Source organism: Malus domestica, chromosome 07, assembly GCF_042453785.1.
Source record: "Malus domestica chromosome 07, GDT2T_hap1".
Taxonomy (NCBI): Eukaryota; Viridiplantae; Streptophyta; class Magnoliopsida; order Rosales; family Rosaceae; genus Malus; species Malus domestica.
The window spans coordinates 26,940,302-26,963,783 of NC_091667.1; the positions used below are offsets into that span (position 1 = coordinate 26,940,302).

At 35.9% G+C, this 23,482-nt stretch overlaps 1 protein-coding gene and 1 long non-coding RNA gene across 2 annotated transcripts; both read right to left on the minus strand.

The window, feature by feature from the left end:
• Window positions 1–104: 104 nt before the first annotated feature.
• On the minus strand, window positions 105–3,948 carry LOC114826094 (uncharacterized). The gene is made up of 3 exons (XR_003774964.2): window positions 3,434–3,948; window positions 2,839–3,334; window positions 105–402 (listed from the first exon to the last, which is right to left on the minus strand). It is a non-coding gene; the product is annotated as an uncharacterized lncRNA (long non-coding RNA).
• A 1,821-nt stretch (window positions 3,949–5,769) lies between these two features.
• Window positions 5,770–7,467, minus strand: LOC114826095 (3-ketoacyl-CoA synthase 19-like). The gene has a single exon (XM_029105865.2). The coding sequence runs from the start codon at window positions 7,371–7,373 to the stop codon at window positions 5,970–5,972; it is 1,404 nt and encodes a 467-aa protein (XP_028961698.1). The 5' UTR covers window positions 7,374–7,467; the 3' UTR covers window positions 5,770–5,969.
• Window positions 7,468–23,482: the final 16,015 nt, after the last annotated feature.

The window sequence follows — 23,482 nt, forward strand, 5'->3', positions numbered from 1 at the left end:
GACCAGCTGCCCCGCCTAGGCAGCGCTAGGCGGAGATTTTTAGAACAATGGTAACTAGTGATGGTGTCCATGCAATGTTGCAGGTTTTTAAATCATATAAAACATGTCAAAAGTTTCACGTATATATACGATATGCAATATTTACATACATGTGATTCATGTCTTCTTAACCATTAACAGAACAAATTGAAAAAATGAAAGGCAAAAACTACACTTGAGTATAAATATACATCCGGTCTCCAAATTCATTTCTAAGTTCTACAACTGCAACTTATTCCAAAACAACTACTTACTCGTCATCTCCCTCCTCTTCCTCTCCCTTCATAATCCCTGTCATTGTTTTTTTTTTTTGGCAGCTAAACATGCTCATTTTAATATTCTTTGCATCCACATCATGAGTACCTGAAGTTGAAGCATATCAGAAATCTTGCATACCAAAAATGTTGATTCCAAGTTGAGCATATAGATTGGAGAGAGAAGCTATCCACAAAGTGAATAAACTAACACGTGATATAGAAAGTGATCGTTTTGACGTATTGGGTGATCCAATAACTAATGCAAGTTAGAATCTAAGAAAATGATAATGAGGGGCAAGCAACCCAGCTCAAAAGGAATAGACCTTTACATTCCTTTTCAATTTCTTTACCAAAATAATTGCAAATGCATATTAAATATTCAATGGTATTTAAATCACAGGTGTATATGAAATTCTAATGATCATAACAATACATCATCGACCAAAACAATACATCATTTCGTTTCAAAAAACAATACATTATTGATCATAACAAAGGTTCTAAATTCTAATGAAAACTTATATCAAAATTCGAATTAAGCAGTGTATTAAATAATAACGATAGCACAGCAGTACGAATATGCTCTCATAAATGAATTAAGGAATTACAGATGTTGTGATGCCTAGCTTAGGATAAGGTATTGGCGTTAAGACTAATCAACAAAACAAATGATCAATGTTTAGAGGCGCTTACAGGGATTTCACATCACAAAAATTAAAGCATGCCCCAAAATACACAGCAAATATCACAAAAATTAGAGAATGCCCTAAAAATTTGAGGCCCAATTCTCTATTTCACATAGGAGAAAACCCAAAAATAACGGTAACAAAATCATAATTCTCTAGTAATAAAAATTCAACAATATAGTAACAAAATTACTGTAATTGAATATATCTCAAAAAACCAACGACCCAATTGCTCCCTCCAACGTTCCAAATTTCTAAAATTCACAAACAAAGCAAATCCATAGCAATTTGACATGCTTAGTACAATTAAAATTCACAGGAACAAACAAACTTTGCGAGCTAATTAAATATTCACACACATTATACTCACACACACACACACGCACACCCGCACATACTGTGTTATACGTACACTGATTATACACATTGCATAACATGGTTCTCTCTTTTTAAAGTACTTTGTATTAATTAGTTTGTGAACAGTTACTCAATAGCATTTGTCAATACTTAAAACAAAGAAGAAGTCACTCGATTTACCCTTCTAGATTGCATTTCAAGTTATACACTATACATGAATGAATTTTCTAGATTGCATTTTCTATATGAATTCTGTATTTAGGCAATGAATTGTTGGATATAACCAAGTCCTAATTCCTAATCACTTCAATTTATCAAAGTGGCCAAGCAAATCTTTGCGCAGTTTATCTTTCAAAAAATGAGTAAAAATTAATAGTAGTAAGTTATAGCATAACCAGTAATAAATTGAATTCGACAGACATAAATATAATTTGACCACTGCACATATAACTCCATAATACCTACCACATCAACCTTGAGAGGTCCAACATGTCTAAAAGTCTCAAAAACTTTCTCTATGTTTAGCTCTAATCACCTAAAAACACTGAAAAGCAGAGGAAAACATATAAATTCATTAAAATTCTCTACCCAAAAATCGAAAGCATTGACCATTCCAAGGAAAAGAGCAGCTATTATTAGGATCCAAAACTCATTCCTTAATCTCTTCATCTGGGTACTCGACTCCATAATCTTCGCTTTATTTCCATTATATTGACACACTTTGTCATCATATATCTTTCTAGAAAAAACCTAAAAGTTAAACGATTCTAATCACTAAAATAGAATGAACAATAAACTTTTTCTATAAATAAATATTTCAATATGTATAAAAAGGAAATTAAAAGAGAAATAATCAATTTTTTCCAATTCTTAGAACACCATCATCAGCCTAATTGGCATAAATCAAAGTATTACACGTCTGATCACTTAATCAGCTTAATCACAAATAATTAGAATAAAATTAAGATCCATCAATTCCTTCCACCATATTTTTGCACACACGCAGTTCTCCCTATAAAAATTCTAGAAAACTCATTATTAGGAGAGAAATAGAAAAGGAAATTTAGAAATTGTCTATAAAGCAAAGGAATCCAATCCAAAATGTAAATGTGCAACCCATTGGAATCAAATCAAATCAAATCCAATAACAATAATAAATGACTTATTACCTATAAGTAAGAAGACTTGGTAAAACCATTTACCAACTTAGGAAACCTTTGCCCATATGATCTGTAATTGATATAATTTAAATGGAACTAATATGGAATGCACAGTAAACAACTTAAACCAACAAACGAAGTCAAAGACCATGTACCTCTTTTCACATCTCATACCGGATTTAGTAAATTTCTTTAATAAGCGCTCCGCACTCGCAATTGGATAAACTTAATTTGGATGCTAAAAGTTATTTGAAAAGTAGTTTCAAATGGCAACTGATAACTCAAACAGATAATAGAGAACATATTCAAGAAAAAAAATGACATTAGAGTAGAAGTTACCAAGTATGTGCAGATGGCAAGTGATCTACGCCTTGTGCATCAGAAATTTCTGTGAGCCCGAGATCCCTTGAAGTGCACTAAAACCTTCTAAATGCACTTGGACAATATGAGTAGTACTGCTCAAACCACATCTTATACAACAAATACAATAGATATCATAATATATAGTGAAATTATGTCGAAAATTTTAATGAAAAATTCATACAAATATAATTACAAAAAATAATAGTAACGATATGGTTATTTGACCTCTATCATTATTTAAAGCCGTCACAGCATATCCTCGCACCAAAGCCCTCTTCATGTCTGCCATCCTTCCTTTTTTGTCTCAATTTTAGGGCTTTCATACCAAAAATGTTATTCATATATTAGCTTTCATAGTTTCACGGATCCATCTTATTTGGACTTCAATGTAGACATAGTCTTTTCTCATATCTGAAATTTTCGAGAGCTTTATCCGCTTTTTCTTCAGTCCAGACAACAGATTGAGAAGCCCCTTTACAAAATACACCAAACACACATGCATGAATCAGAGTTGCTTCATTTGACATTGGGCCATGAAAACGAATGAAAGGGAGAGGTGGACGTGCTTTACCTTTATTGGTCTTGGGATTTGTGGAGTCCTTCGTGAAGGTGGAGTCGTCAATGATGAGTGCAGAGTCGATCTGAGTAAGGCACCAAATGGAGACTGGAAACAAAATCTCTAAATAAACCAAAACATGATTTGCTCGTGACTATTCTGTGAAGCAAAAAAAAAACACATGATTTGAGACGAAGAGAGCGAAATGAAGACGGACAGAAGCAGAGATTTGTGAAGGACAAAACCAAATTGAAAGGTAAAGTGAAGAAGACAGAATCGATTGACAAGAAAAATTGTAAAGATTCAAAAAGTAGAAAAGCAGAAAAGCAGAAAAATCCCTCAATCTGTCAATCCCGCAATCAACTCTCTGTCCCCCAATCCTCCATTTCCCTCTCTCTCTTGCTCGTTCTCTCTCTCAAACGCAACATGGGTCCCATCCCCTAAACCCTCCCCGAATGACACGACAACCCACCCAACCCGTCCCAAACCCATAGGACAAAATTACCCTCCTCAACTTTAGAATAGATAATGGAAAATTTTGTTGCCCAACTCAATGACCAAAACTTTGAGATGGTGTCAATACATTCATAAAAAAATAAGAGAAAAGTCATCATTTTACTAAATATAATATTACTTTAACAGTTTTAATCGTGTACACAACGAGTTTTATATTTATACAAGTTTTAAGTCGTGTAACATGTTGTATTCGAAATTGTCATCCCAAAACTAACATGAAATCAGTTTTCATTTTGAACCCAAGAAGATACAACTTAGTTTTCTTTGAAAAGTGAACTTTTACAAATGATTTTACACATTGTTTATAGTTCTAAAGCTTCCTGGGTGAGACATTTGCTTGGAGGATGTTCAATGTGCATTTGGCAACCAGAGTTTGATATTTTCTTGCCATGCTTGTATTGAAGATGCGGTGGAAGTAGTTTTAAGTGTTTGTTTTTTTTGAAAACTAGTTTGAAGTGTTTGTTTGGTCAAACGTTCAAGTGTTAAAATGGAAGTTTAAACGCCTAATTTTATCACCATTTTCTAACAATTTGGTTGATGAAGATAAAAGCAGACATTACTGCAGCACACAGTTCTGCTACAGGCTATGCTGCCTTGGCATTTATGGTTTTGTGACTCTCTTATTTTCCAATTTATTACTTTGATGGCAAGGAAAGGACCAACTTTTGACTGAGACGACGCATGGCAGAAGACCATAGGCAGGAGAAATTTATTATGTTTCTGAAATGTGTCAGTTCTATTATTACGTTGAAAATGAATTTCTAGTTAACAAGAAAATAGACTTTGCATGTGTTTACATGTAGTTGAAATATTTTTTTATTATTATCATTGGTTTTATGGTGGAACCTCAACTTACTTTTTAGTATTAGATCAAGTTGTCTCACTTGTGAAGCTCATCCATCATACATGCTCGACATCATTCAATTTGTGTTGTTCAAGTGTTAGGCTTAAAAATTCTTCATACGTAAATGAGTTTGTTGAGAATGAATCACATATTAATAAAAGAAAGGATCTCGCATATGCTTATAAGTAATTAAACTACTCTCGATATTACTAACTAATTTTATAATAAATCCTTAACTATCTTGGATCAATGGTTATGCAGAAACAGTGCTGCAAGATATTTGTAAATTTAAATTGTAAGTTCTTGACCACTTCCTCAATTTTCTTTTTTTTGGTAATGGCAATGTAACATGTTTCACAGAATATCAGCCAATTTCCATTTCTAAACGAGGTGCATAGATATTGAATGTGAACCTCAGAAGCTACTCTTTCAAGGCTATACAGATCTGTAACACAAAAGAGACATTGAGAAGGTATGGAAATGTGCCCCTAAAAAACAGATATGGTAAATATAATTTCACCTCAAAAGTAACCTTTTTTCTTGCCATTCTTTTGGTACACACACACACACACACATACATGTAAAAAGTTTAAGAACCATACTAAGTTTAAGGGTTTGAGCACTTACACCTCATTGTTTACTCGATTGCGATTAACGAATTTTTACCATACGCGATTGGATATGTTTTTGCCAAAAAAAAATCTTTAAATGTTTAACGGTGTTAAAAAACATTAACAATTCTGTTTGAGACGTGTGTACAGTAAAAATCCGTTGATCACAACTTAGCCAACGAGGAGGTGCGGTTAAGTATGGTTCTAAGATAAAATTTTCCATGCTTTTCAGGCTTTTACTTTATAGACTTGTAGCAGACTAGCAGTTCAAATTTCTTTCAGAATTTATTAGGCAAGTCAAAAACACCAAAGATCTGACTACGATTCATAGAATTAAACATGGAGGTCAGAATATAGCTTGACCATTCATTAGATGAATATTACCCGAATCACTTTGAACTATTATGTTGAAGCTTCAAAATAGATAGCACAAGTTTTCAAGCACAATGAACAACAATTTGATGATCTGTTGAAGAAATTATACAAACCCTTCAAGCAGCTCACAAACATTAACCAAAATCACACACCATGCAGCATACAAATAAAGAAAATGACGAAAATTAACTGGGAAAAAGCAAGTTTAAGCGAAAATTTGGGAGAGATCGAGCCTAACAAAGCTTAGATATTCGTCGTTGAGCCAACCATACTTCTCCATGTAAGGATTGCCCAGAGTATTATTAGGAGGGTAACTTTCTATGCAATCTTTCCAAACATTGGCATCATCCAAGTCCTTCAATACTTCCCACACAATGTTGTTGCACTTAAAACCTGCTCCAAATCCAGTCATCAGAATTTTGTTGCCCTTCTTAAGCCTCTTCTTTGCCTCCATGTATCCCAAAGCGTACCAAAATCCGGCTGCTGACGTGTTGCCAAACCGGTGAAGTGCCATTCTAGACGGCTCAAGATCATAATCCCTTAGACCTAAGCTCTTCCCAATTCCATCTATGATTGCTCTTCCACCAGGGTGAATGCAGAAATGCTCTATTCCTGCCTTGAGATTTAGCCCTATACCAACTGCTTCTAGCTTTTGGCTTTTAGTACCAGTTCTATTCCGAACCCTAGAGGCCATCAGGTAGTGAAATAATTCTCTCAGTGGAAGCACTTTTGGGACTAGGTCTTGGAGGTTCATTGTTAAAGCTATAGCAGCTGCTTTCGTGAGGTGTTTGGTGAGGCGAAACCCTTGGTATCCACTCTCATCTTCTAGCTGTATGCAGCATTCATACGCTTCAGCGTTCGAGCCAATATGGGTACGTACCAAATGCTGTAACTTCAACTTGGCTTGGTGCTGTAGGGTTCTGTTATTTGTGAACAGCATCGAACAACCTCCCGAGCGGAACAGACAGTTCGTGAGCATCATGGATTTTTCTTTGCCGCAATACCAGTTTGGAGCTATGGATTCTGTGCTGACAACAACCGCATTTGCGTTCTTATGCGACTTGAACAAGTTCTGCACAACATCAATGGCAACGAGGCTTGCGCTGCAGCCCATTCCCGAGAGGTTGAAGCTCTTGATGTCCTCCCTCATCTTGTACCGGTTTATTATGCGCGACGTTAGTGAGGGTGCGGGGGAGAACATCGACACATTGACAACAAGGATGTCGATTTGTGAAGGAGGAATTGCAGCATTCCTTGCGAAAAGCTTGTCAAGCGTGTCGAAAATGATGCCATCCATCTCATTAAGCTCGTCTGCCCTGGTTGGATTTTCTTCTCGGCCTTCAATTATGTTTCTTGGGCAGGAAGTTTCTTCTCCAATACCGGAATTGACAATGGTTTTCAAGAGAAACCTGAACTCCTCCAACCCCAGATTCTTGTTCCGCAAGACGATCTTCGCGCAGGAATCGCTGTTGATCTTCATGTCTTCTTTCGCCTTGTAGCACTCGTAAGCCAGCAGGTAACAGCACTGATCTCCCCTTCGGAAAACCAACTTCAAGAAGGAGAAGAAGCCGAAAAGAACGAGTAGAGACATTGTCATGAGGATCTCCATGGCCCTAGGTTTTTGAACTGTGAATTGTGAATTGTTCAATGAATGCAGAACTTGAACAATATTTCTCTTAATATACACGTAACTTTGCAGCCACCCCTTTAGTATAGATAGATAGTGATGAAATACTGAAACTCTTGAACATTAATGTAAAGAATTTACTTTTTACCTACAAATATAGATAGTCAGTAGGCTGCATGAATGGTCAAAGTTTCCCAGAATAGTCAACTTTTTTTAGAGGGAGTTATGTACTTCATATCTACACTTAGCAGTTGGCCATATGGTACTATGTCTTCAATTATATTGCTTTGTAAGTTTCTAGGAACATTACTTCTGATTTTTTGTTTTTGAAGTATTTGCTATGAATGGTGTTTTTGTGGCTCGATTCAAGTCATGGACGTGGATGAATTCAATTTCCCACCTTAATTAGAACGGTAGAACAAATTATTTATGAAATAAAGAGTAAGTAGTGTTGTTCAACACTGTAAAATGTATCGGGACCTTTTGATGAGATAAGACTAAAAAGGTCGTACCCAGTGCACAAGGCTCCCGCTTTATGCAGGGTCTGGGAGAGGTGAATGTCGGCTAGCCTTACCCCCATTTATGGAGAGGCTGCTCCCAAGTCTCGAACCCGAGACCTACCGCTCATGGGCGAAGGCACTAGCCATCGCACCAAGTGCGACCTGTGTTGGAACCTAATGATGCTGGAACAGATTGTTGAAGAATAGAATCTTACATCGGAAATCACAGATTTAGTCCGTTTAAACGTGCACAACAGTTGTTGGCTTATGTGTGATCAATACAAAATTCTTTGATTAAAACCACAAGTCATGTGCAGTATATGCAGACATCATCTCGTCGGTTGTTAATTAGGCGCACGCCTAATTGTTCAAAAGCAAAGCAATCTGTGTTTTTGAACCCATTAATGAAGATATATCCGTTGGAAATTTGCACATAATGTTCAGTGCTCAAGGGATACATACATAATATATGCAAACTACCCACAAGCAAAGGAGTTTAATTAATTACTACCTGACTTTTACTAATTATACATGGATTAGTTCTGAAGAAAGTTGAGTTCCACCATAAATGTAAGGTCTCGTATGGCTACTCTGATACCATGAAGAAAGTTGAGATTCCACTATAAAATCAATTGGCAATATGGAAAGTAGCAGAACTCCTTATAAGCACATGTAAGGTCTCTCATTCATTAATGTGAGATTCATTCCCATCCATATATATGTATTTAAAAATGCATCTGAAATCTGTTTGTATTGGTACCTGGTTTTGTAACTTGGCAGCTGACAAAGTCCTTTTTCAATGGTGGGGGGCCAACTTCCCAGAAGTAGTCGCAGAGTCCTTTAATTATTTCCAGGCTTCAAAAAAGAAACTGATAAATGGTAATACAGTAAAAACTGTACAATATAATGGGGAAATATAAATGGAACTAGTTAGAAATTAACTGCAGATAATATGGGATTGGAGTTGGAGTTGATCACACTCAAATTTGAGGCCGCATTTTGCCGAGATACGTTAAATGTTAAGTTTCAAGTCTTCTGTCATGACTCACGATCTCATAAAATAAAAAAAATAAAATAAAAGACTATGAATTGGATAGACGGCATTGTCTATTAAGTTTCAAGAGGTACTTACAGGCCAACATGTGTATAGGGTTTTATACTAAAAGCCAACATTGTAGGGTTTTACATGAAATGTCCCGATGCAGTTAGTGAAAATCCTAATATGAATGACAATGAGTTGTATACCGAGATTACTTGGAAGGTTAGGTGACTTGGCTTACAAGTCATTGGACTCTCAAGGATACTTGGTGCCCTAATAGAGTAAAAATTATGGAGTCTTAATTATATGCAATCAATAAGGACATAAGTAAATAAAAAGATTTAGAATCATGATGGGACTTTAATTAATTGATTTAATAGAGTTTGGGTTGATATCCTTTCCAATAATAGGCGAGATTGGATAGAAACCCTAGCTACAAAACTTAAAACATAGCAGTCCCTGCTTCCATACCAATCAATTCTCACCAATACTACAACCTTATTTTGTTAGTAGAGATCATCAAGGGTACTGGAAGTAGAAGACTACTTCAGTTTACATTCAGAATGGCCATGCCTACAGGTAAGACCATCTCCAACCGAAGGGTCCAGAGGGCCAAAGGGCCAAAAAAGGCCCAAAAACCGCCTTCAACCGAGGGATAGGCTAGAGGACTCGTGGGCCCCACGAAGTCTGAAAGGGCCAAATGGCTGGCCCAATTCAGCCAGCCAGCTAGCCCCGGGCTAGCCAGAAATCTCATGAATCCTGTCGGTTATATCTGACAGGAATTCTAAACCAAATTTCAAATCACTACTACAAAAAACAATTTACACGACGAAATAAGTTTGTTGCCCAAAGTACAATTTCGTTGCGCACTTTTGGTCGTGTATGGTTCGTCTCACAAAGCTCGTGACAATAGGGTCTTCGTCGCTCGAAACTTTTTTGTGCGACGAATTAGTTGGTCGCACAAATTATCTTTGCGTGACGAAGTATTTTGTCGCGCAAAGTAGCTTTGCACGACGAAGTAGTTTGTCGCGCAAAGATACTTTGCGCGACAAAGATAATGTCGCACAAAGCTTTGTGCAACGAAATATTTTAAATTTTAAAAATTTTAATTAAAATAAATTAGTTTAATATTTTGCGCGACGAAATATTTTGTCGCGCAAGGTTTTTGACTTTTTTTTATTATTTCTCTTATATTAATTGTTTATGCAACAAAATATTTCATAGCGCAAGATTTTTCAAATTTTTACTTTTTAAATTTAATTTAATTGTATGATTTTATTTTTTTAATTACATTAATTTAAATTGACATATTCAAAATAAAATTACATACGAAAAATAGTGATCAAATTATCCAACATATATAATATATTCAAAACGTACACATAAATTAACAAAGTACAATAATAAAATCCTAATACAAGTCTATTGTGGTGGTAGTGGTGGTGGATATGTTTCGATAGCGTTCTAACCCTCAACTTTAGCCGTCAAAGTCTAGACGATTCCCTACAACAAAAAAAAAAAATATATATATATATATATGGTCAAATAACAAAAAATTGGCATAATCTCCCCTAAAATTGGTATACATCAAATCTGACCCCAAACTCCACTCCTCATCCTATACTCGACCCCAAACCCCGCACCAAACTCAAAACTAACTCCAAAAATACATACTAATGAAAAAAATTAAAATTTGGGGAGAATATACCTTTTGGCAAGATTGAGAGTGAGTGAGAATGAGAGGGAGGAGTGAGTGTGAGAGACTTAGAGGAGATAGTGAGAGAGAGATGAGAGAGTGAGTGAGAGTGAGAGATAGTGAAGAGAGAAGAGAGATTAAGTGAAAGGAGTGAGTGTGAGAGAGAGGGTCGAATTTAGGGAGAGTGAAAGAGAAAGGAGAGGTAAGAGTAGAGAAAGACATTGAGAAAATTGTGGAGGAGTTATTTTGGTTTTAAAAATAGTATCACTTTGCGCGATAAAGGATATGAGTTTGCGCGACGAAATATTGGTTGCACAAAGTCTTAAAAAAAATTCCCGCGTCCCATTTTTTTGCCCGTCCAAATATTTAGAGTTTTGCCCGATGAAGTGTTGGTCACGCAAAGTTTTGCGCGATGAAGTATTGGTCAAGCAAAGTTTTGAGTGACGAAAAATTGGTCACGCAAAGTTTTTCGCGACCACTAAAAGAAAATTCACGCAGCCCATTTTTGGTGCGCGCCCAAATTTTTAGAGTTTTGCGCAACGAAGTGTTGGTCACGCAAAGTTTTGCGCGACCACTTGAATAAAATTTTTTTAAAAAAATTCTCACGTCCCATTTTTGATGGCCGCCCAATTTTTAGAGTTTGGTCGCGCAAAGTTTTGCGTGACGAAAAATTGGTCGCTCAAAGTCTTAAATTTTTTTTTTTAAAATCCCGCATCCCATTTTTTGGCTCTAGTCCAAATTTAAGGATTTTGCACGACGAATTATTGGTTCGTCGCGCAAAATTTATAAAAATAATTTTTATAAATAATAAAAAAGAAAATAATAAAATTTATTGAAAATGTGACTTTACTCCCTTCAAATTCTTTTTTTTTTTTGCATAAAACCCACAATAATATATTTTTCTAACAAAAACCCAATCCACACTACAATAATAAATTTAAAGCTACTTAATAAATATATATACCATTCAATTTCTTAAGTGTTATACATACAAAATAAATAAATTTAAAGCTACTTAATACACACACACACACACACACACACACATACCATTCAATGATCAAATTGTCAAACTTGTTTGTATATACTTCAAGATCATATTGTAGACATCGAAATTTCGGTAAATAAATGTTGACCGATAAATCAAAGTGTCAACGCTCATGTATTACATAAATTTTACACGTAGCGTGTGACTCAACGAAAATTGAAATGAGTTGGAAAAGTCATCAAATAGGACACGTGTCAACACCTAGCAGAAACGACTTATTTCATCTGGGATATTATATTCAAAATTAGGCTTTGGAAAATTCTATAAATACAAGCCCATTTCATTCATTTTGGAAGAACCAATTCATATTACACCTTGAAGCTCTGAAGCTCTGAAACTCCGAAGCTCTCAAGCATCCAGGTTCCCGAAGAATCAAGAAAGCCTTCTTCGTTCTTCGTTCATCGTTCTTCCAAGATCAAGCCCCAACGGCCCTTTAGATCAACAATCATCCACCAATTCAAGATCAACCCCGACGGCCCTTGAAGAAAGTGTTCTTCGTTCATCTTTCTTCCAAGATCAAGCCCCGACGGCCCTTGGATCAACCATCCACCAATTCAAGATCAAGCCCCGACGGCCCTCCTTCTAGCGCCACATCGTTCATCATCCGTTCATCCAAGATCAAGCCACAACGACCCTTTGGATCAACAACGTCGACAAATCCACACATCCAACCGTTCTTCAAGATCAAGCCCAAAAGCCCTTGAAGATCTGTTCATCACTGTTCTTCAAGATCAAGCCCAAAAGCCCTTAGAGATCCGTTCATCACTGTTCTTCAAAGATCAAGCCCAAAAGCCCCTTTGAAGATCTGCTCAAATCCACCTTCAAGATCAAATCCACGGCCCTTGAAGAACGTTCATCCTTAGATCAAGCCCAACGGCCCTTTGGATCAATCACACATCCACAAATACACACCTTACGGAGATCGAATCAGAGGATCAAAATAGAGAGAGATTGTAACCCAAAATCATCAAATACAAATATTTGTTTGTGCACGTTGTTCTCGTCTCTTTCGTTTCAGGAAATTTCCGTGTTCACACATATATGCCAAAAATTTCAAAAAACAAACATTCAGAGATCAAGTAACAAGACAAGACTTTTCGACGATTATAAACGAAAAATCATGATATAACGGTTATTTTAACTCCGATTTTGATGATTTTTTTACAGCTACACTCCTTGATCATATATGAATACAATGATTGAATTTGATCTTCAATTTAAAATATTTACACTAGTGGATAATGAAAGTATAAATAAACTATAAGTGTTAATGAATCTATTGTTTTGATGGGATACGTATTCTATGAAACTGGTTTCAACGATCCAACCGTCACGCTTGTTTGTATACATTTCGAGATCGCATACGACAAAAATTGAAAAAAAAACATTCAGAGATCAAGTAACGGGACAAAACTTTTTTACGGTTATAAACGAAAAATCACGATTTAACGGTTATTTTAACTCCGATTTTGATGATTTTTTACAACTACACTCCTTGACCCTATATGAATATAATGACTGAATTCGATCTTCAATTTAAAATATTTACACTAGTGAATCTTATGTTATACTTAATGAAAATATAAATAAACTCTTAGTGTTAATGAATCTATTGTTTTGATGGGATATGCATTCTACGAAACTAGTTTCAATGATCCAACTGTCAAACTTGTTTGTATATATATTTGAGATCATATACACCAAAAATCACAAAAAAAAAATATTCAGAGATCAAGTAACGGGACAAAACTTTTCGACGGTTATAAATGAAAAATCACGATTTAACAGTTATTTTAACTCCGATTTTGATGATTTTTTATAGCTACACTCCTTGACCTATATGAATACAATGACTAAATTTGATCTTCAATTTAAAATATTTACACTAGTGGATACCACAAAATCTTATGTTATACTTAATGAAAATATAAATAAACTCTAAGTATTGGTGAATCTATTGTTTTGATGGGATACGCATTCTACGAAACTAGTTTCAACGATCTAACCGTCAAACTTGTTTGTATATACTTCAAGATCATATACACCAAAAATCACAAAAAACAAACATTCAGAGATCAAGTAATGGGACACAACTTTTTTATGGTTATAAACGAAATATCACGATTTAACGATTGTTTCAACTCCGATTTTGATGAATTTTTTATAGCTACACTCCTTGACCCTATATGAATACAATGAACTAATTCGATCGTCAATTTAAAATATATTTTTCTAACAAAAATTTGATCCAAACTACAATAATAAATTTTTCTAACAAAACCCTGATACGAACTACAATAATAAATTTAAAGCTACTTAATAAATATATATACCGTTCAATTTCTTAAGTGTTATGCGTACATAATAAAAAAAGAAAATAAAGGTTTAGGCAACGAAATATTTGAATTACGTCGGGCAAAGATTTAAAAAAATTAATTTTTTTATTTTATTTATTTTTGTAAAGACTTTGCGCGACGAAGTTTAAATTTTTGTCGCGCAAAGTCACTTTGCACGACAATATATTTTTCGTCGCACAAGACTTTGCACAAAGTCACTTTACGCGACAATGTTTTTTCGTCGTGCAAGACTTTGCACAATTAATCTTAGAATTTCATTGCGCAAGGTTTTATTTTTTTACTAGTGAATGTAATGGCTAGCTGACGTCAGCTAGCTGTTAGTTACCGTTGGATTTTTTTTGTTTTTTTTGGGCCAGTTTTAAAAAAAAAAATTCTTAAAAACTCTCATTTTTTTCCTATAAATACCTAAACCATTCATTCACCATTCCTCACAAATTTTTCACCATTCCTACACCATTTCAATTCTCATATTTTCTTACCTCTTTCAAAAATATTTCCTTCAATTCTTTCAATAATTTTCAAATTGCCTCGTCTGCAATGAAAGGCAGAGCTTGGACCCGAAAAGAAGATGAAGCTCTTTGTAGGGCTTATAGATGGGTGTCGGAAGATAGTGTAAGAGGGAGTTCTCAAACAAGTGAAGGTGTTTGGACTTGTGTGTCCAAAAAATACTTAGATTTCTATGAAGGCACCACTCTACTGAATATCTGAAACCACGAGAGTTGTTCTTCAAGATGGAAGAAACATCTTCACCCAAGTTTGAACAAATGGTATCAAGCACTGTTAGCAGCCACAAGTAGACATGAAAGCGGCGCTAACTATTATGACGAAGTAAGTGTTTTCACAATTTATTTTAAATATTTAATTATATTACATTTAATTTCATGAATTACTTTCCTTTAATTTTTGTAAATATATTTAATTATATTACATTTAATTTCATATATTAATTTCCTTTAATTTTTGTAATTATATTTTCTAGGTACGCCAAGCGGAGGAATTGTATATGGAGGGCAGCTCAAAACCCTTTCAGTTTCACGATTGTTGGGAAATTTGTAAAGATTGGATGTTTTTTGAAGATCCACCTCAACATAGAGTAGCTTCTACGCCAGTGTTTGGAACTGCATACTCAACTGCAGATATGGATGAAGATGGATCTCCTACTATTCAACAAATAAGGGTAGAAAATCCGTCTTCGGATGAAGATTCCATACCTAGGGCTATGGGATGAAACAAGGCCTGATGGTTGAAGGAAAAATGTAAGGCAAAAAATGATGATTACGCCACTCAACAGGAAGTGGCAACTCATTGCGATTAATGGTGGAGCAAAATGCCATTGCCGCGGAAGAAAGGAACCGTATGCATGAAGAACGGGCCAAACAAATACAAGAAGAGATGGATGATAAGAATATGAAAATGAACACTTCGAATTACACTCCAATAAGTAAGGCCTATTTTGATAAGAAAAAAAAAATAGATATTATGACCTGACATCAATTGTTTACCTCTGACTATACTCCTACAATGGTGGATGATGAAGATGATGTTGATTATGGATATTAAATTTAAGTTGTTTTAGTTTTAAATTTAAGTTAATGTTGTTTTTAAAGTTAATTTGTACTTTTTAAATATAAGTTGTTGTTTTTAAATTTAAGTTGTTATAGTTTTAAATTTAAATAACAAAATTATGTTTGGGTCTTTGGTTCTCGGTTGGAGACGATTTTTTGTGACGGCGCTAAAATGAGCTGTATGGCCCTTTGACCCTCGGTTGGAGATGGAGGCAAATATGACAATGTACTGTTCATTAAAATATTAATATCTTGAAGAACTAGAGAGCTGAAACGAGCACTCTAGTCCTTGTTCGGTTGGAGATTGTCTAAATCTCTTTAACTGCATGATGCTTGTCGAGATATGTTTGATGTGTAGTCGTTTTAACTGAAACCTTCATATCATGTTGATCGATTATGTGGCATTCTTACAGTTAGTAGTAAAATCATTCATTATATATTATATTTTAGTTTGCTCGGATTTGGTGTGAAACTTTCCATCATTTTTCTCTCTGTCTTAATGAAATGTAGGTTAGGAGACTTTTATCTATTCCAATCTCGGTTAATGGGTTAACCTACTTTCAATTGGGCTTATGAAATAGAAGAGATAGAGGGCGAGTTAAATCACTGGGGTGTGCTATTCACACACCCTTTTTTACTTCTCACACACCCCTTGTTAATTTATGTCCGTTGATCTTCTTCAATTAATCCGATCCGACGGCCGAAAACTAAAAAGGTGTGGAAGAAGTAAAAAATGGTGTGTAGATATCACACCCCTTAAATCACGTGTTATTTATCAGCAGATAACGTGTTCTGACGAATCATGATGAATGCACCGTTCAAGTGGTTGAAGTTCATTAATGAATAAGTGAAAGAAGAAAGATACAAACACAATGATACTGTCGGTGGTGGAAAAGTAATTTGATTAATTTCCTTTTCATGATCCTATTTTAATTCGACCTAAAAACATCTTTAAAAGATATGTCAAAATGTTCAAATCAGCAAAATAAAAAAAATAAAAAAAAACAACAATAATATTTATCAACCAAAAAGTCAAATTTGATATGGCATGACATCTCTCCCCCTTGCTATCAGGCTTCCAATTTTTCTAATTAATTATTAAATGTTTTTATTAACTTTTTATGGTTTAAAACATTGCCTTTTAATTTCTTTTTATGATCAATGTAATGTTTAAATATTTTCATACTTTTTAATTCATTTCCTTTCATGACCAATGCAAAGGCAGTAAATATGAGTATTTATTTTATGTTTAGAATTTGACATATCAGGTAGAGCAAAGCTTAAAAAAAATGTCAAAGTGCTATATAAACTGTCATATTTAAATTTTAGGTTTAAAATTTGACATCTTCTTTAACGATGGTCTAACAACATATTTTTTTATAGACGTAAAGTGAGTTATACCAATTTGTGAATTTATTTATTTTTCTCTTTTCGATTGGTAGAATTCACTTTAAAAAGTTTAAAAAAATGTAAATTTATTTTAATTATAATTTTTCAGCAGCCACTTAATATTATAGTCTAGTAATAAATTTCTTTAATTGTAAAGGAGAAGTGTTAGATCGATTTTTGTCAAAGACAAATTCAAAACAAATTATTATGAATGACTTATTGTCTGACTTGCTAATTCTCCTTGCTTCTGTAGTGTGAATATTTAAAAAAAATACATATTAGTTGCATTGGTTCAAGTGGCGGCCACTTAGCATGGGTTGACCTAGAAGAGGTAAATTTCAAACCAACCATCTTCCTCTTGTACTCTCCATTCTAAATGTGGAAGGGAACATTTTAATCACCCAGCTTGTACTAATTTTCATAGGTTTTTGCAATGTGTAATTTTAACCCGGGATTGATTCGTGAGGCTCACTCGGCATTGTTTTATAGCCTGATTATCTATTTTTATGTCTAATTAAAAGCCTTTAGGATTGTTGTGCTTTATTTAATAACTGTTTTTGCTGTACTTTAAGAATAACTAGTTGTAAAATAAAGTAGTTGAACGTTTGACAAACTGTATTTTAAAAGTGTTGTGGGTTTGAAAAGCAATGTAAAAGAGTGTAATAAATTTTAAGGAAAACTAATGAAAAGGGCTTGAAAACTTTGAGTTTTAATAATAAGGAAAAAATAAAGGGTAAAGTGAATACTAGCAGGTTTGACTTTTTAGTGTAAAAATGTGATTTTTCGTTAAAGTGAACAGTACTGTGGGATTTTCGTTAAAACTCCCTAATTTTTAATGTAAAAGTGATCTAATTGTATATAATAACAAAAATTGGACATGATAGTGTGAAGGATGACGATAACAATGGTGGCGAGGCTAGTGGTTGTGATGGTGGTGATGATGGTACCAATAAAGGAGTGTGGTGGTTGGGCTGCATATGTAGCAATGGTTGTCACATCCCGACCCGGGGTCCATCACATCCTGGGCTTCGCCTCGGTCGTAGCACGATATTGTTCGCTTTAGTCCCCGGCCAAGCCCTCACAGTTTTGTTTCTGGGAACTCACACGAGAACTTCCCAGTGGGTCACCCATCCTGGGATTGCTCTCGCTGCAATCTCGCTTAAATTCGGAGTTCCTAAGGAATCCGAAGCCAGTGAGCTCCCAAAAGGCCTCGTGTTAGGAAAAGGTGGCCATGTACATATAAGGCATAGATGATTCACTCCCCTAGGCGATGTGAGATCTAAAAATCCACCCCCCCTTAGAGGCCCGACGTCCTCGTTGGCACACTTCCAGCCAAGGATTGGCTTTGGTACCAAATTGTCACATCCTGACCTGGGGTCCACCACATCCTGGGCTCCTCCTCCGCCGTAGCATGATATTGTCCACTTTGGGCCCAGGCCATGCCCTCACGATTTTGTTTCTGGGAATTCACACGAGAACTTCCCAATGGGTCACCCATCTTGGGATTGCTCTTGCTGTGATCTCGCTTAACTTCGGAGTTCCTAAGGAATCCGAAGCCAGTGAGCTCCTAAAAGGCCTCGTGTTAGGTAGAAGTGGGCATGTACATATAAGGCATAGATGATCCACTCTCATGGACGATGTGGGATCTAACAATGATGGTAGAGACAGTGACAACAATGATGGTGGTTGTTGTGGTGGCAGTTGTAGTGGCGTGTATAATTGTGGTGGTGGTCATAGCCGCAGGTGTCATGGTGGTAATGGCAATGGTGGTGTAAAATGTTAACGTATTACAAAAATTGAAATATTCATTAAATACTCAACTCGGTTTTTTATTAAAGTAGCTTTTAAAAGCAAGCCATAGGCTGCTTTCAAAAGCTGTTGTCTGAAAATCATTGCTTTTAAAATAGGGAACTTTAACGAAAAACACCCGGTACTGTTCACTTTAACGAAAAACCACATTTTAACACTAAAAAGTCAATCCTGATACTATTCACTTTACCCTTTATTTTGTCCTTATCATTAAAACTTAAAGTTTTCAAGCCATTTTCATTAGTTTTCATTTTAAAATAAGTAGGATATTTATTTTTAACAATTTTTTTATTGCTTAACTTTAATGAAGTAGCTTTTGGTGAAAAATTGCAATACCAAATTGAGCCTAACTTTGAAAAAAAATCACCTTAATATTATACTATTTATAACTCGTTTTATTCTTATCACTAAATTTCAGTATTTTTGCCAACGAGGGTTGGTTCAGTTGGTAAGAACGTGCTTGTGGAACTACCAATCCAAGTTTGATCCCTGCTGCTAGCAGTTCTTGTCGGCGCACAATCTGTAAATTTCTACATAAATTCATACTGGTGGCATCTGGCAGTTAAGCACCATGCTTAAGTTCTTCCGGCTTTGAGATTATTGGTATGCCCTGTCACTGGTGATAAGAGTACCAATATCTCCCAAAACTTTTTGTTACAAAAAAAAAATCTATATTTTTGTTTTCGATTTCTTTAATCACAATTAGATGTCTAAATCATTAATTTTCAAAGATGATCTATGGACTCCAACCTAAAAATGCATAATAGACTCACAAATAGTTACCATATTTTGCTAAAATTGAGAATCTCTCTTTTAAAGCTGCCTATATATGCATAAATAATGAAGTTGGACCATATTTACTGATTACATTATTGAGCAACTCACAATATAAGTGGACACATTTATGTACGCAAGACCCACTTATGTATGAATAATATTGAGCATGTTGACTAGTTACATTAGTAACTATGGTCCAAATATCTAGACTATGTATGGTTTTATTTATGTTCTAAAATTAATTGGGCAACATAATATGACTTGTGAAAGGGTACAAACCTTTGAGGGGTTGGCCACAAGAGAACTTCTTGCCCCTCCAGAAAATTCCAGGTAGTTGCAAACTTCGTTGTTAACTCCAAAAAATACACTATGAATGTCACGCCTCGATCCCGACATACGTCGAAAATCGACACGTGGCAAAAGAAAAATAACGTTCATTGAATATGACATACCATACAGAAAGAAATAATTTAACTGCAACTCAAACTAAAAAGAAGGTGGCTAAGTTCTTCACAAGATATTTACAAATATGTACGTCCTAAAAAGAAGCATAATTTTTGCTTTACTAAGAACAAGTTTGAGGTGCTCAAAAGAAAGTCCCAAAAGATAAAGTACAAGATAGGATGTAGGGTAACACTCCAAATCTTTGATAACTGAACTGCTACCCCACTTACGAACCCCTCGAAAGCTACTCAGACTTGTTACTTGAAAGATCAGTGCCTACACCATCGGAATGGTGCACCGAGCAAACAACAACTCAGATAAGCTACGAAACTTGTGTGAGCGACAATAATGCAAAGTATATGATACTAATAATAAAACCAGCCATAAGTCATAATTTATAAATCTTGAACATAAATCATTCATAAGAAATCAATACCAAACTTTGCAAACTCCGAAGGAGTCACACAAACATCCAACGGCTTTTCTAAATCCAAACTCAAAGTTCTCGAAGCAAAAATTCACGAATACACTCAAAACTAGAGCTAGAGAGATGTCGCTTGGCTGAAGCCTTCGCAAGTAACCAAATAGGAAGTGGCCCCCCAAAGCGGATCAACCAAGCAGAGCCACCCCTAAGAAAGTAACCAAGTAGGTAGTGACCCCCCTAACACGGATTAACCAAGCAGAGTCACTCCTACAACTATTGGGAAGTGATCACCTAATGCGGATTAACCAAGCATGATCATTCCTAAATGTGTATGGCCATGCCTAGGATATAAGGATCGCCCAACGCAGATTAACCAAGCGTGATCCACAATTAGTATGGTCCCATAACATGGATTAACCAAGCAGGACCATCCATGTACCATTGCTACGTGGTGTAGACTTAGTGTCACCTAACCCCATGACACTAGGGTAACGGTCCTTTACAATCCCTCATGTTTATCAAACCATAAAATATATATTTCAAAACACAATCCATCAACAGTTCAAATATCCAAGTCACATAATGTTTCATAAGTAGAGCGATGACAACTTTATAACAACAATTATTTAGCATAAGACGTATTTTAAGAATCCATGGTGTAACCACAAAGTATATTAGCACCGAAGATTTCAAAGCAATAACTATATCACATAAATTAAAATCACTCACCTGAGATCCACACTAACGCACCCTAGCATGGAATTCAAGGCATCAAGCTCTATCACCGCCTAAAACAAAGCACAAGTCCACATTTAGGTTTCTCTCGATAAATTCACATACCCAAAACTCTCATAAGTCTCCCATGATGACATTTAATGAGAATCAAACCATTGATCAAAGGTATGGTCCATGATCTTACATCGCTTGCTCTGTAAGATCCAACCACTAGATTTTCACTAGTAAGTCCCTAAGGTCCTTAACAATATCTACAATAGCATACTAAAATTTGGTGTCAATTCAATGATAAGATCGTCAATTATTAGAATATTTAAGTGGCAGACTTTATCGAAAATATACTCAACCAACATCATTTCATAAATCAAATGTTACACATCAGAAGATTCGACTTTTTCCAAAAATTCTCAAATTTTACAAGAATGAAGATCTCAACAAGTAGAGTAAACTTTATAACTGTGGCCGAGTCCAATTTGGCAGGGAAGGTCCTTAAATTGTCTCGCACCCGTCAAAACCCTAATGTGGGTGTTCTTCAATTCGACTTCCTTGGTGTTCCTACGCCCCAACCACCAGTTGGGTCTTGTTCCTAGGTCCAAGGGAAGTTGATTAAGAGTGATGGTGAATGTTGATACTCACCGGAACAACGAATCGCTGTCGAAAATCCCCGGGTTATCCGATGGAGTTCTACCCGAATTAGACCTTAAAAATCCTTTATTTTTTGTGGAGATGGAAGGAAGAAGATAGTTGAGCAAGTTGCAGATGAAGGAGATAGGAAAATCAGCTGAGAAATGGAGGAATTGGCCGGTTTGAAAATGGTTGGTGGACCACACGGGTTCACAAATGGAGGAGGGAGAATTTCAACTTCTCTCCCTTTAATTGGTCCTTTCTACCCTAAAAAAATCTGATTGGTCCCCTTTTATTATTAGACTAACTTAACCTTTAGCCCACATGTGGAAATTAAACAATTCCCACAATCTATAGTTCACAACTTCAAACGTCAGTAACTATACCGTTATAATTTGGACTTGCAAACGGTTTTCGCTTATGCGTTTGTGGGTTTGAGATCTATTTAAAAACACTAGTTGTAACTGTAGACATCGAAATTTCGGTAAATAAATGTTGACCGATAAATCAAAGTGTCAACGCTCATGTATTACATAAATTTTACACGTAGCGTGTGACTCAACGAAAATTGAAATGAGTTGGAAAAGTCATCAAATAGGACACGTGTCAACACCTGGCAGAAACGACTTATTTCATCTGGGATATTATATTCAAAATTAGGCCTTGGAAAATTCTATAAATACAAGCCCATTTCATTCATTCAGAGGACCAATTCATATTACACCTTGAAGCTCTGAAGCTCTGAAACTCCGAAACTCTCAAGCATCCAAGTTCCCGAAGAATCAAGAAAGCTCTCATCGTTCTTCGCTCTCCGTTCATCCAAGATCAAGCCCCAACGGCCCTTTGGATCAACAAACCGTTCTTCAAGATCAAGCCCAAAAGCCCTTGAAGATCCGTTCATCACTGTTCTTCAAGATCAAGCCCAAACGCCCTTGAAGATCCGCTCATCACCGTTATTCAAGATCAAGCCTCAAACGGCCCTTGAAGAAACACTTATCCTCAAGATCAAGCCCCAACGGCTCCTTGAAGATCCGCTCAAATCCACCTTCAAAAATCAAGCCCCCGACCCTTTGAAGAAACTTCCAACTGTTCATCCAAGATCAAGCTTCGACGGCCCTTGGATCAATCACACATCCACCAATCAACACCTTACGGAGATCGAATCAGAGGATCAAATTTGAGAGAGATTGTAACCTAAAATCATCAAAAATACAAATATTTTGTTTGTGCACGTTGTTCTTGTCTCTTTCGTTTCAGGAATTTTCCGTGTTCACAAATTGGCACGCCCGGTGGGACAATCTTTACCTCTCATCTCTTTCTCCGTTCAAGGAATCCAAGCACACCTCAAAGTCAATGGCATCAAGCAAGGAACAAGCCATTCTCGCAACCACTGAGGGAATGATCCTAAGCACTTCTGCCGCAAACGGGCAATCCATTGGTGCCACAACCGCTCCTCAACATGCCACTTCAAAATTGGTGCCGCTAAAAGAGCAAAGGGAGCATCCAAGGTGTGAGTCTGTCATCAACCTGACCTCACTGGGGGCACCAAAGCATGCTGCTGAGGCACACAAGATGACATCCCAAAGCAGCCAACGACATTCTTCATCAGCATCCTGGATGTCTAAAGGAAAGTCACGTCTATTAGTCGCACAAGTCATGACTATCGGCGTTACCTCCATTGAAG

Coding starts and splice junctions, on each gene's coding strand:
- LOC114826095 (XM_029105865.2), bottom strand. CDS start 7,373: ATGGAGATCCTCATGACAATGTCTCTACTCGTTCTTTTCGGCTTCTTC.